We start from the raw sequence: 12,524 nt of genomic DNA, 5'->3' as shown, positions 1-12,524 counted from the left end.
ATGCATACCACTAAATGAAACAGTTCCTCTGGACCAGGATGCACAACACAGTACATACAACTCACACGTAACACATAAAGTAATATTACAACAAATAAATTAACAAATAATAGAGTGCATTTACAACACAAGTTAAAAAGTAAGCATATGATGGTACTGGCACTTCATATGTGATCAGTGCATGTTTCCTCAAAGTTCTTGCAAAAAGAATTGATGGCCTTGTTTATAGTTATCATAAATGCAATGACAGATTGCTTCATGTTGAATACTACAGCAATTGTCCCTACATGCCAAAATTTCTTCCTTGCTTGCTTGCACCTTTGATGTTTAAGAAACAGGAACCTTTTCCACAACACACACTAAATGCTGGAGGAACTCAACAGTTCGGGCAGTATCTGTGGAAAAGAAGTTAACATGTTGGGCTGAGATCTTTCATCAGAACATGAAACGTCGATCTCAGCCCGAAACATTGATTCTTAATTCCTTTCCATTGACGCTGCCTGACCTGCTGTGTCCCTGTATGTTACTCTAGATTTCCAGCACCTGCAAAATCTCTTGTGTTTATGACTTCTTCAAGCTCAATTTATTGTCATTCAGTCGTAACATGTATACCGCTGAATGAAACAATGATCCTCTGGATCAAGGTGCATAACAGTATGTATAACTCACGTACATAACACAAAGTAATATTACCACAAATGAATTAATAAATAATAAGGAGGAGAAGATGGCAGTGCGACGCAGCGCGCAGCGGCCACTCCGGTGAATGATATCTGTAATCTGTCAAGTAGGGTGCCGTGCACAATCCTGATTTGATGGAGACGGATGTGAGAGCACAGAGGAACATCTGATGAAACTTCTGAAATGCCTTCTTCGCTGCCACTGCTACTGTGTGATCCAGAATCTCCGGAGGAGAAGGCCCCGACTCCTCGGCTTTGCTTGTTGCTCGGCGGCCGGGACGGGATCGAAGCACTCGGCAGTGGATGGTGCTCGGGAGGCTGTATCGGAGGGGCTGGTTGGAGGCTCGAAGTTTTCGGACGGACTCAGAGTTGGCTGTGGTTGGGTGCTTCCAATGCATCGGCAGTTGTCGGCGCCTGGAGGTTTATGGCAGGGAGAGTTTCTCTCTTCTGCCGCCTGCTATCGGGGACTTGGGAGTCGATCGGAACTTTGAGACTTAATTTTTTTACCGTGCCCATGGTCTGCTCTTTATCAAATTATGGTATTGCTTTGCACTGCTGTAACTATATGTTATAATTATGTAGTTTTGTCAGTGTTAGTCTTTGGTTTGTCCTGCTTTCTTTGTGATATCACTCTGGAGGAACATTGTATCATTTCTTAATGCATGCATTTCTAAATGACAATAAACGAGGACTGAGTGTCCTCATAATCTAAATTTAAATATACGATACAAGTTAAAAAGTAAACAGTATAACACTACTGTCGCTTCATATGTGATGAGACCTGGGTGGTGGCAGGGAGTTCTGTAGTCTGATGGCCCGGGGGGAGAAGCTGTTTCCATCCTAACAATTCTTATCCTAATGCTATGGTAACTCCTGCCTGCCTGGGGTCAAGGAGACTGTGGGACTTGCAATTCCTGTACCAGACGGTGGTGCTCCTGTAAAAATTGGCGGGGAGGGGGCTCACTCGCCTTAATTTCGCCAGGAAGTGTAGATGCTGCTCTTTCTTGAACTAAGATGTGGTGTTGTGGGACTAGGTGAGGTCTTTAGCAACATTCTAGCTGGTTTTGTTTTCATCGACCTGATAAAAGACCACATTTTCTTGCTACCACAGCATTTGTTCTCTGAATAAAATACAGAAACCCAATCAGGAAATTATTCTAAAAAGTACATTTTAGAACAAATGGCTACTGTCTGTGTGGATCGGAACCCTATCCCTGCATCTTTCTTAAGAATAACGTCCATTAATTGTTCTGAGCACCTGCCCTAATACCTTATGTGTAAAATTTCATTTGATAACCCCTTGTGAAGTTTCTTTGGGGTATTCTACATTGGCAAAGATGCTATGTACATTTAGTGGCCACTTTATTAGGTACATCTGTACACCTGCTTGTCAATCATGTGGCAGCAACTCAAAGCATAAAAGCATGCAGAAGTAGACAAGGAGGTTCAGTTGTTGTCCAGACCAAACATCAGAATGGGGAAGAAATGTGATCTATGTAACTGACCATGGAATAATTGTTGGTGCCAGACGGGGTGGTTTGAGTATCTCAAAAACTGCTGATCTCCTGGGATTTTCACACACAACAGTCTCCAGAGTTTACAGAGAATGGTGTGAAAAACACAAGAAAAAAATATCCAGTGAGTGACAGTTCTGTGGGTGAAAACACCTTGTTAATGAGAGAGGTCAGAGGAGAATGGCCAGACTGATTCAAGCTGACAGGAAGGTGACAGTAACTCAAATAACCACAACAGTGGTGTGCGGAAGAGCATCTTGAACCTTAAAGTGGATGGGAGACAGCAGCATAAAACCATGAACATACACTCAGTGGCCACTTTGTTAGGTACAGAAGGTACCTAGTAAATTGGCCACTGAGTGTAAATGCAAAATAGTGTTCTTCATGTTTCACCAACCTCTGTTTACAAACACTTTCAGTCCTTCATGTGTCCTCCTAACTTGAAAATGTTCATACTGGGTAGAAATAAGGTTCCTTTAGTGAATAAAATGTGAGCATCACTCATTCTCTGAGGATATATGTAAGGTAGGAATTTGCACCTGGAAAATGGGAAGAACGTGTAAAAGAGATGACATAAAAAGACAAATATTTAGTTTGAAGACCTGTCTTATCAACAGACAGAAAAGAAATGCCTGGGGCAGACAACAAAAACCAAGCAGCCAAACAGTGTATCCCAGGACAATGAATGGATATTAACTATTGACAAATGCCATGGTGCTCAGTTTTATCTGATCAGTCGGATAGGAACAAAACATTCTTTTAGTTCATGAAGTTTATAGTACTGGTAAAAACAATGCAAATCAGCAGCAGAGTAAGAGTTTTCTATCGAGTCTGCCAGTAGAAATCTAACTTCTTGAACTCTGAGAAGAGTGAGCCTTCTCACCCAGCTTCATTGGAAAGAAGAAAATGTTGGCCAGTTCCATCCAGAGGGCAATGTACATCCCACCTCCCCAGCACTTAGAGGGCATGGTTTAGTGTTATAAACTATCAGCTTAACCCCAGTGTATATTAACTTTGAGCAGACGTTCTCCCACAGCATACTATTTTAATATTAGTCATAGAAACATAGGATCATTCACCTCACAAATAGGCCCCTTATCCATATAACCACCAAATTCTATCTACACTTCATCCCCTTTGCTAGTACTTGGCTCATAGCCTTGGTGAATCCAATGCTCTTCCATTACCTTCTCAGGCAGAGTATTCCAGATTGCAAGCACTCTGAGTGAAAAAATTCATTGTTAGATCCCCTCCAAAACTCTTACTCCAAGCCTTAATCCCATGTCCTCCAGTCTTACATACCTCTGCCATAGGGAAATGCTTTGTACTATCCACCCCAGCTGCTTCATGCCCCCCCCCATCCCCGATCGGGGTCACGTGAAGTCACGGAGCAGCTGGTGCATATCACAAGTCCTGGTTACGCGTCCACTGACACCAGGCAAACAAGCTCTGAAAGGTGTTGATAATGGCTGGGGTCACCCATCTTGTAAAGACACTGCCCAGAAGAAGGCAATGGCAAACCACTTCTGTAGAAAAATTTGCCAAGTACAATCATGGTCATGGAACGACCACGATCGCCCACATCATACGACATGGCACATAATGATGATGATGAATGATTTGATCTGTATGAAGAATATACAAGATAAGCTCTTCACTGCATCGCAGTACACGTGACAATAACAACCAATTCCAATTCCAATATCAATCTTCACAGGAACTACCAAGAAGTGATAACTCCAGAGATGTTCAGAACTGTGAAACTTGTGCACCCTGGGAAGAAAAGATTGGGAAAAGGAAGGATTTTATTCTTCACCTCCCTACAGAACTTGTAATTATGTGGTATTTTTAATGAAGTCAAAACTCAGGGGACTTAACAGGAGTGTTATAAGGAGATATTAGGGGAGGTAAACCAAAGTTTGGTTGAAGAAATTAGGTTTCAAGCAAACAAGATGGCATCACACACAGAATGCTGTAGGAATGCAGCACATATAGAAAGGAATAAAGATGCTTCAGGCCAAGATCCATCATCGGGACTGAAAAGGAAAGAGGAAGAAGCCAGAATAAGAAGGTGGGGGAGGGGAAGCAGGGCAAGTTGGCAGGTGATAGGTGAAACCAGGTGAGGTGGAAGTTTGGTGGGTGGCGGAAGGGGGATGAAGTGAGAAGCTGAGAAGTGAAAGGTGGGAAAAGGAAGATTCAGATAAGAGAGAAGAGTGGACCATGGGAAAAAGGGAAGGAGGAGGGGTAACAGAGGGAGGTGATAGGCAGGTAATGAGATGAAGTAAAAGGGGGTCAGAGAGAGAACATGAAGAAGAGGGAAGAGGGAAGGGGGTGGAGAAAATATTGCCGGAAGGAGAAATTGATGTTTATGCCATCAGGTTGGAGGCTACCTAGATGGAATATAAGGTGTCACTCCTCCAACTTGGTGACTTGATTTATAAAGAAAAGGATGGGTACTAGGGTAGGTGTGATATGCAAACAAAAGGCTATGCCTTTGAATCAACACAGGAATACGAGGCCTGCAATTTTTATATGTTTATTAAAAAATGACAGTAAACCAACAAGTCATTTGGGGATAACAAATCATTTTTGTTTAGCATAAATGATAAAAAATCATTTATATAGCACCTTTAACACAACAAAATAATTTTCTTAAGAAACTACACTCAATGACCATTTTATTAGGTACACCTGCACACCTGCTCATTAATGCAAATATCTAATCAGCCAATCACATGGCAGCAACTCAATGCAATAAAAGCATGCAGGCATGGTCAAGAGGTTCAGTTGTTGTTCAGACCACACATCAGAATGGGGAAGAAATGTGATTTAAGTGACTTTGACTGTGGAATGATTGCTGGTGCTAGATGGGATGGTTTGAGTATCTCAGAAACTGTTGATCTCCTGGGATTTTCAGCCACAACGGTCTCTAAAGTTTACAGAGGATGGTGTGAAAAACAAAAAAATATCCAGTGAGTGGTAGTTCCGTGGGTGAAAATGCCTGGTTAATGAGAGAGGTCAGAGGAGAATGGCCAGACTGGCTGAAGCTGACAAGAAGGCGACTGTATGGGGTAATGCAATGGGTGACAGCTGACACAAATTGTTCATAATAGAAGCTGTTCTACATGATTCACAGACACTGTCATTGAGTTGTGTTCACTTTAAGAGACAGTATCTGACGCAATGACGACAGTGTAAGGCTACAGCTTTTGGTCTGTTGGTAATGGAAGTAAAGGGCTGTGTCTTTTGTTAAGCACATAAGAGGACTCTTGCATGTTTTATTCACAAAATCCTACATCGATGACCCTGACGCTCTCTGATGACTCCAGAGTTACACAACAATTTGTCGACCATCGCAGTTGCTTTGAAACCGCCAGAGCTTTGGGAGCAGCATGATACCGTGTAGTTTGCACAGGTGTAAGCCCAGTTTGCGCTGCGAGAAATCACCGTGGACAATACCAAACTCTACTATGTTGTAGCATCACTAAGTAGTTGCACTGCAACCAGAGTGGTGAATCTACTAGAAGACCCACCTGTACGTAATAAATATGTAACTCTGAAAACTCAACTATCACAGACTTTTGGACCAGCTGAGTCTGAGTGTGCCAAACAGTTGTTCTCCTTGACTGGCCCTGGTGATATTCGGCCTTCAGAACAAATGGACCGCGTACTGCCTCTCCTGAGCGATCACCATCCTTGTTTTATTTTTAAAGAAATGCCAGCTTGTGGACACAAAGGATTTTGGCTCTTATGCTATGCCCCTAGTAAATTGCCGACAACAACTCCATCTGAAATCACTCGCCCGCTGGGCAAATTCCCAAACATCACCAGGCCCCCATTTTCCACTACAGTCACAAAGCATGGGATTGGGCACCACAGTTCCACAACTGGCTCCCAGGTCCACAGCTGTGTATGTAGACTGGACACAGAAAAGCTGGCCAGTGTGAAGGCTGAGATTGCTAACATGAAAATGCTTGGCATTGCACACTGTGCTTCAGCTCTCCATATGGTCACTCAGCCCATATTGTCCATAATAGAAACTATTCAACATAATTCACAAACATCGTCATTGAGTTGTGTTCGCTTTAAGAGGCATTTTCTGATGCAATGACTTCGACAAACTTCTGCAGATCTGTAGTGGAGAGCATATTGACTGACTGCATCACAGCCTGGTATGGAAACACTAATACCCTTGAATGGAAAGTCCTACAGAAAGTAGTGAATATTGCCCTGTCCATCACAGGTAAAGCCTTCTCCGTGATTGAGCACATCCACGTGAAGTGTTGTCACAGGAAAGCAGCATCCATCAACAGGGACCCCACCACCCACTGCTCACTGCTGCCATCAGCCTCAATACTCCCACCACCAGGTTCAGGAGCAGTTACTACCCCTCAACCACCAGGCTCTTGAACCCGTGGGGAAAACTTCACTCGCCCTATCACTGTAATTTTCCCACAATCTACGGACTCACTTTCAAGGGCTCTTCATCTCATGTTCCTGATATTTATTGCTTATTTATTTATTATTACTATTCATTTCTTTTTTATTTGCACAATTTGTTGTCTTTTGTACACTGGTTGAATGCTCAAGTTAGTGGAGTCTTTCATTCATTCTATTATAGTTACTATTCCATAGATCTATTGAGTAAGCATGCAAGAAAATGAATCTCAGGGTTGTATATGGTGACGTATATGTACGCTGATATTAAATTTACTTTGGACTTTGAACTTTCAACATCAGTGTAAGATGACTGCTTTTGGTTTAGTAGTAATGGAAGTAAAGGGCTGCAGCTTTTGTTAAGCGCACAAAATGACTCACTTGTTTTATTTACAAAATCCTACAACAGTGACTCAAATAACCAAGCATTACAACAGTGGTGTGCAGAAAATCATCTCCGAATGCACAACACAGTGATCCTTGGTTCTATTTATGCAATTTGGGAAGTCATAAATGCTTGTAGATGAATTATTTTAATCTGGCGTGGCGGCTGTATACATAGTCTCAACTGAGTGAGGTGTTAATCCTATGGCAAGGAAGCCCAAAGCAAGAAGACAAACATTGTGCACAGACACACACACACACACACACACACACACACACCATTCCAACTCTCATGACCTTAGGTCTGACATCAACAGTCCTGACAAGGGATCTCAGCCCAAAACATCAACTGTTTATTCTCCTCGACAGATGCTGCCTGACTTGCTGAGTTTCTCCAGCATTTTTTGTGTGTTGCTCTGGATTTCCAGCATCTGCAGAAAGTCTTGTGTTTATAGACTTTAAAACTTTCCTTCTTTCAAAGTAACTCTGCTTCCCACCCCTTTCTAAAGCCAACCACGTCATTTGATTGCTGCAAACAGTCTGAGGCCTCGGGTCACAATGGAAGTGAAGTCTTTGTCTTCTGTTCCTTCAGATAAATGATGTGGTTGAAGGAATACATTACCACAATCCTACTGTACCCCAGAGAATAGCAGCTCCTTTAGTTGGAAGCCATTCATCTGTGCCAACAACTGACAGCAGTTCCTTGCACATAAATACATTGTTGGCAAGAGACCCCAAAGTACAATTTACTTGGGGCAATATTCTGACCTTCTTGCCGGTATAATCAGCAGGGAGTTTGCATATCAGTCCCAGTATCTGGATCTGGTGAACCAGCCTTTGGGAGGGGACAACCAAATTTCACAGAGAAATTTGAATGTCATTTGCGAGAAGTTGTGCTTCCTGGTATTGGGACTGCATGCTTCACCAGCTTACTGTGACAAATATGAAAATTAATTCATCAAAGCCTGAACTCAGTTGGTAGAAGATGAAGAAAGATAAAACCAAACATATAAATATTCAGGTGATGAGACATTTTTGTAAGAAACCTCTGCCTCAAATTACCTCACCTCTTTGGCGCTGAACTGTGTGATCATCTCCCCTGCCTATAGCCCAGCCTAAAGAAAATAATTATTCATGCTTTCCATTCTAATGATGTTATTAATTTATCAATTTGAAGTTGAACAATCTTTTACCAGAAACCTTATTTTAGTTCATATCTAATCATAATATTAAATATCTTAGCACATATTTGATAATGTCCTGTGATTAGGCTAGTGTTAAACCAGTGGGTTGCTGGGCAACATGGCTCACTGGGGCCAGAAGGGCCTGTTCTGCGTTGTACCTCAAAATAAATTCTTAAAAAATGGCCTGATGTGCATTTCCCTCAAAGGATTATTTGTAAAATAGCTTAAAGTCATCCTTTTGCTTTTTACTTATGGATATATTACCATTTAAACTTAACCAGATTTTTACTTTGGGGCACAGTATATGGGGAAGCATGCAGAAAATAGTTGATCCAAAATCAATCACCTTAATAACTGATGGAAACTGGGTAGGCACATGAGAAATAATAATGTACAGGGTTACAGGGAGAGACAGCGGAAGGGTGGAGCTGAAACAATCCCTTCACTCGGCATTGGCATGGATTCAATGGGCTGAATGATCACCTTCTTTCAGTGAGCAGTTTTGGGCCCTTATTTCGGAAAAGATGTGCTGGCATTGGAGAGGGTTCAAAGGAGGTTCACAAGGATGATTCTGGGAATGAAATGGTTAATGTGTGAGGTGTGTTTGATGGCTCTGGGCCTGTACTCACTGGAGTTTAGAAAAATGACGGGGGGGGGGGGGATCTCATTGAAACCTATTGAATATTGAAAAACCTGGATAGCGTGGATGTGGAGAGGATGTTTTCTATTGTGGATGAGTTTAGGACCAGAGGGCACAGCTTCAGAATAGAGGGGAGTCCCTTTAGAACAGAGATGAGGACGAATTTCTTCCGCGAGAGAGTGGTGAATCTGTGGAATTCATTGCCACAGGCAGCTGTGGAAGCCAATGGAGTATATTTAAAGTGGAAGTTGATAAGTTCTTGATTAATTAGGGCATCAAAGGTTACAGAAAGAAGGCAGGAGAGTGCAGTTGAGAGAGATAATAAATCAAATAGAAAAAGATAGAATAGCAAACAGACCCAATGGGCTGAATGGCCTAATTCTGCTCCTAAGTCTTACGGTCTTATTGTCTTTCCAGAACATTCAATGATTCTACGACTGACTTAACTGCTCACATGGAAGACAGCTAGCTCCTGGAAATAACTGATAAGTTAAAAGTTATACCTGATGACGTTATTTCAAATTCAACTCCACAGAAATGAAATAAACTGAATAAATTCAAGTTCAAAAATAAATTAGCCAAAACAATATTATTAATTCTTTTGTTCTTCTGGTTTTAACATCTAGATTTACCTAAATCTGAAATTAAGATGAAAGATTCAGGAGCATACAGAAGACTTACAAAAGCTTTTTTTCTTGTTCACAGACACTAGAGATTCTGCAAATGCTAGAAATAGATAGATATTTTATTGATCCCAATGGAAATGACAGTTTCACAGTAGCATTACATGTGAACAGATATACGAATATTAGAAGAAAAGTAAGAAAAAAGAAAAAATAAGTTAACTCAGTCTAACAGAAGGGGTCATCACTTCCCCAGCTATGAGTTGACTCATTATAGAGCCTAATGGCCAAGGGTAAGAATGACCTCATATAGAGTACTCTTTGAAACAGCACAGTTGTCTTAGTCTATTACTAAAACTGTTCCTCTGTTCAGCCAAGGTGGCATGCAGGGAGTGAGAAACTTTGTCCAGGATTGTCCAGAAATCCAGGGCAATGCACACAAAATACTGGAGCAACTTAGCAGGTCAGATAACAATTATGGAGGGGAATAAACAGTTAATATTTCGGACCAAGATCTTTCATCAGGACCTGAAACTTCGACTGTTAATTCTTTTCTGTAGATGCTGCCTGAACTGCTGAGCTCCTCCAGCATTTTGTATGCGATCCTTGTTCATAGTTTAGCCCAAACATGATTGTAAAAAAGGATCTAAGAACATCCATTCATATACTTACATTATATTTGAAGGGTACATTACTCTGTCGTGACCGTTTCTCTGCCAGTAGATCTTTAACTGTGTGCTTGACACGGACTCCCTGATAAACACGTTTTGAATGTTCTGATGGAACTGTTAAAAATATATAAAAATAAAATATAAAAAGAAAACCTGAAATGGATGATTGTGAGCTCTTTCCTTCATGTATCCTGCTCTGAATTGCAAAGGCTGTGACCAGCATCAAGAATATAAACATTAACAGAGATGTACGCAAATACAGTGCACACATACAAATATAGGAGCAAATACTTTGGTAAAGGAAAATATTGTTGTGGTGATCAGCTAAGCTCAAATTAAATGTATTCTTCTTTTCAGGCAAGGATCATGGAATGGGAACATTGGACAATAATTCCCTTCCTAACCAAACAGATTGAAGACAAGTATATTCAGCTGTAAGCAATACACAGACACCTCAGATCAGGGCAGGTGCAGACATTTACATGTTAGCTGTACTTTCTATATACCTTTTATAGTCACCTGTTTGTGTATGGAGAGCAAGTGGGGTGGGTTGTTGGTTTCAACACCTCAATCAAAATGATTTAAAGACAGAGCACCCTTCTTCAGCCCATACTGACAAAGATATACACTGTGTGCACGTTCATAGTCTTCTGCTGCTGTAGCCCATCCACTTCAAGGAATGATGTGTTGTGCATTCAGAGATGCTCTTCTGCACACCACTGTTGTAACGTGTGGTTATTTGAGTTACTGTCACCTTCCTGTCAGCTTGAACCAGTCTGACTATTCTCCTCTGACCTCTCTCATTAACAAGGTGTTTTCTCCCATAGATCTGCCACTCATTGGATGCCTTTTGTATTTCTCACACTATTCTCTGTAAACTCTAGAGACTGTTGTGTGTGAACATCCCAGGAGGTCGACAGTTTCTGAGATACTCAAACCACCCAGTCTGGCACCAACAATCATTCCACAGTCAAAGTCACTTGGATCACATTTCTTCCCCATTCTGATGTTTGTTCTGGACAACAACTGAACCTCTTGACCATGCCTGCCTGCTTTTATGCATTGAGTTGCTGCCACATGATTGGCTGATGAGATATCTGCGTTAGCAAGAAAGTGTACCGGTGTACCTAATAAAGTGGCCACTGAGTGCAGTTTCAAGCTAATCCCATTTGGCAGTACTTGGCCCATACTCCTCTAAACTCTGTCATCCATGAACCTGTCCACATACTTGTTTCCCATCTTTCACTAGTACCAAGGTCACTATGTGAGTTTGGAAAAGAGCTTCGGCATGCTGGATTGTGCATGATTAAGCCCACTGGCCACAGTCGTTGCCTTAAATTATCTCAGCCTCACTGACCGCCCAGGAGTCGAAGGGCTGGTGGAGCTATCCCTTGCGTGTTTTCTGTGAGGTGTGATGCCAGCAGGCCTTGCAGGTTGGACACTCTGGCCCTATCTCAGGAATATCTCACAGTTCTTTATCGCAAAAGTCCCTTTTGAGTGTCTGATAGTCAAATCTGAACCAAAGTGCTGAGACTTCCAAGCCATCTCTCAAAGGCAAAGTCAATTCACAAACCTTTCAAAACACAGTCTGCATTGGATGCTCCAGAAACCTTTAAAACAGTGAAAAGTTAATTTTCATTAGCCTGAACATTAATTCATTAACTAAGTTCACTCTCTTTACACGGAGAGTGGTGAGTGTGTGGAATGGGCTGCTGGTGGCGGTGGTGGAGGCGGGAGTGATAGGGTCTTTTAAGAGACTCCTGGATGGCTACATGGAGTTTAGAAAAGTAGAGGGCTCAGTAGTTCTAAGGTAGGGACATGTTTGGCACAACTTTGTGGAACGAAGGGCCTGTATTGTGCTGTATGTTTTTGTATGTTTCTATGTTTCTAACGGCACGAATATCGATTTCACAGACTTTTGGTAATTTCTCCCCTCCTCCTTCTTTCTCTCTTTTTCCATTCTGGCTCCCCTCTCTTCTCCTCAGCTGCCCATTACCTCCCTCTGGTGCCCCTCCTCCTTCCCTTTCTCCCATGGTCCACTGTCCTCTCCTATTAGATTCCTTCTTCTTCAGCCCCTTACCTCTTCCACCTATTCCCTCCTTAGCCAGCCAGCGGTGTAGTGGCACCAGCTCCGGCTTCGAAGCCACTGGTTCGAATCCGGCCGGCTCCTTGTGCATTCTCCATCCATGCTGAGGTGAGCATCGAGCTAGCAACTGGGCCTTGTACAAATCAGACAAGTGCAAAGGAAACGGCAAAAAATGCTGCCCGATGCACCACAAGGCACGAAAAGGAGCAACAACAAATATTTCCTCCCAGTTTTTTACTTCAACGCTCCCCCACCCACCTCCTCCCCACCTCACCTGGTCTCACCTATTACCTGCCAGGTTATAC

General features: G+C 42.2%; 1 protein-coding gene across 1 annotated transcript in view; it reads right to left on the bottom strand.

Annotated features, from left to right (window-relative positions):
* Positions 1-12,310, bottom strand: part of LOC140185507 (POU domain class 2-associating factor 2) — a 46,468-nt gene extending 34,158 nt beyond the window's left edge. Inside the window, exons 1-2 of the mRNA XM_072238837.1 lie at positions 12,214-12,310; positions 10,135-10,247 (exon numbers count right to left, since the gene is read on the bottom strand). Of these exons, the coding sequence (XP_072094938.1) occupies positions 10,135-10,247; positions 12,214-12,310 (210 nt within the window). The remainder of the gene's footprint in view (positions 1-10,134; positions 10,248-12,213) is intronic.
* Positions 12,311-12,524: the final 214 nt, after the last annotated feature.

The sequence above is a fragment of the Mobula birostris genome, chromosome 20, assembly GCF_030028105.1.
Source record: "Mobula birostris isolate sMobBir1 chromosome 20, sMobBir1.hap1, whole genome shotgun sequence".
Taxonomy (NCBI): Eukaryota; Metazoa; Chordata; class Chondrichthyes; order Myliobatiformes; family Myliobatidae; genus Mobula; species Mobula birostris.
The sequence above is the reverse complement of the archived record's forward strand: the minus strand, read 5'-3'. Positions and strand labels throughout refer to the sequence as shown.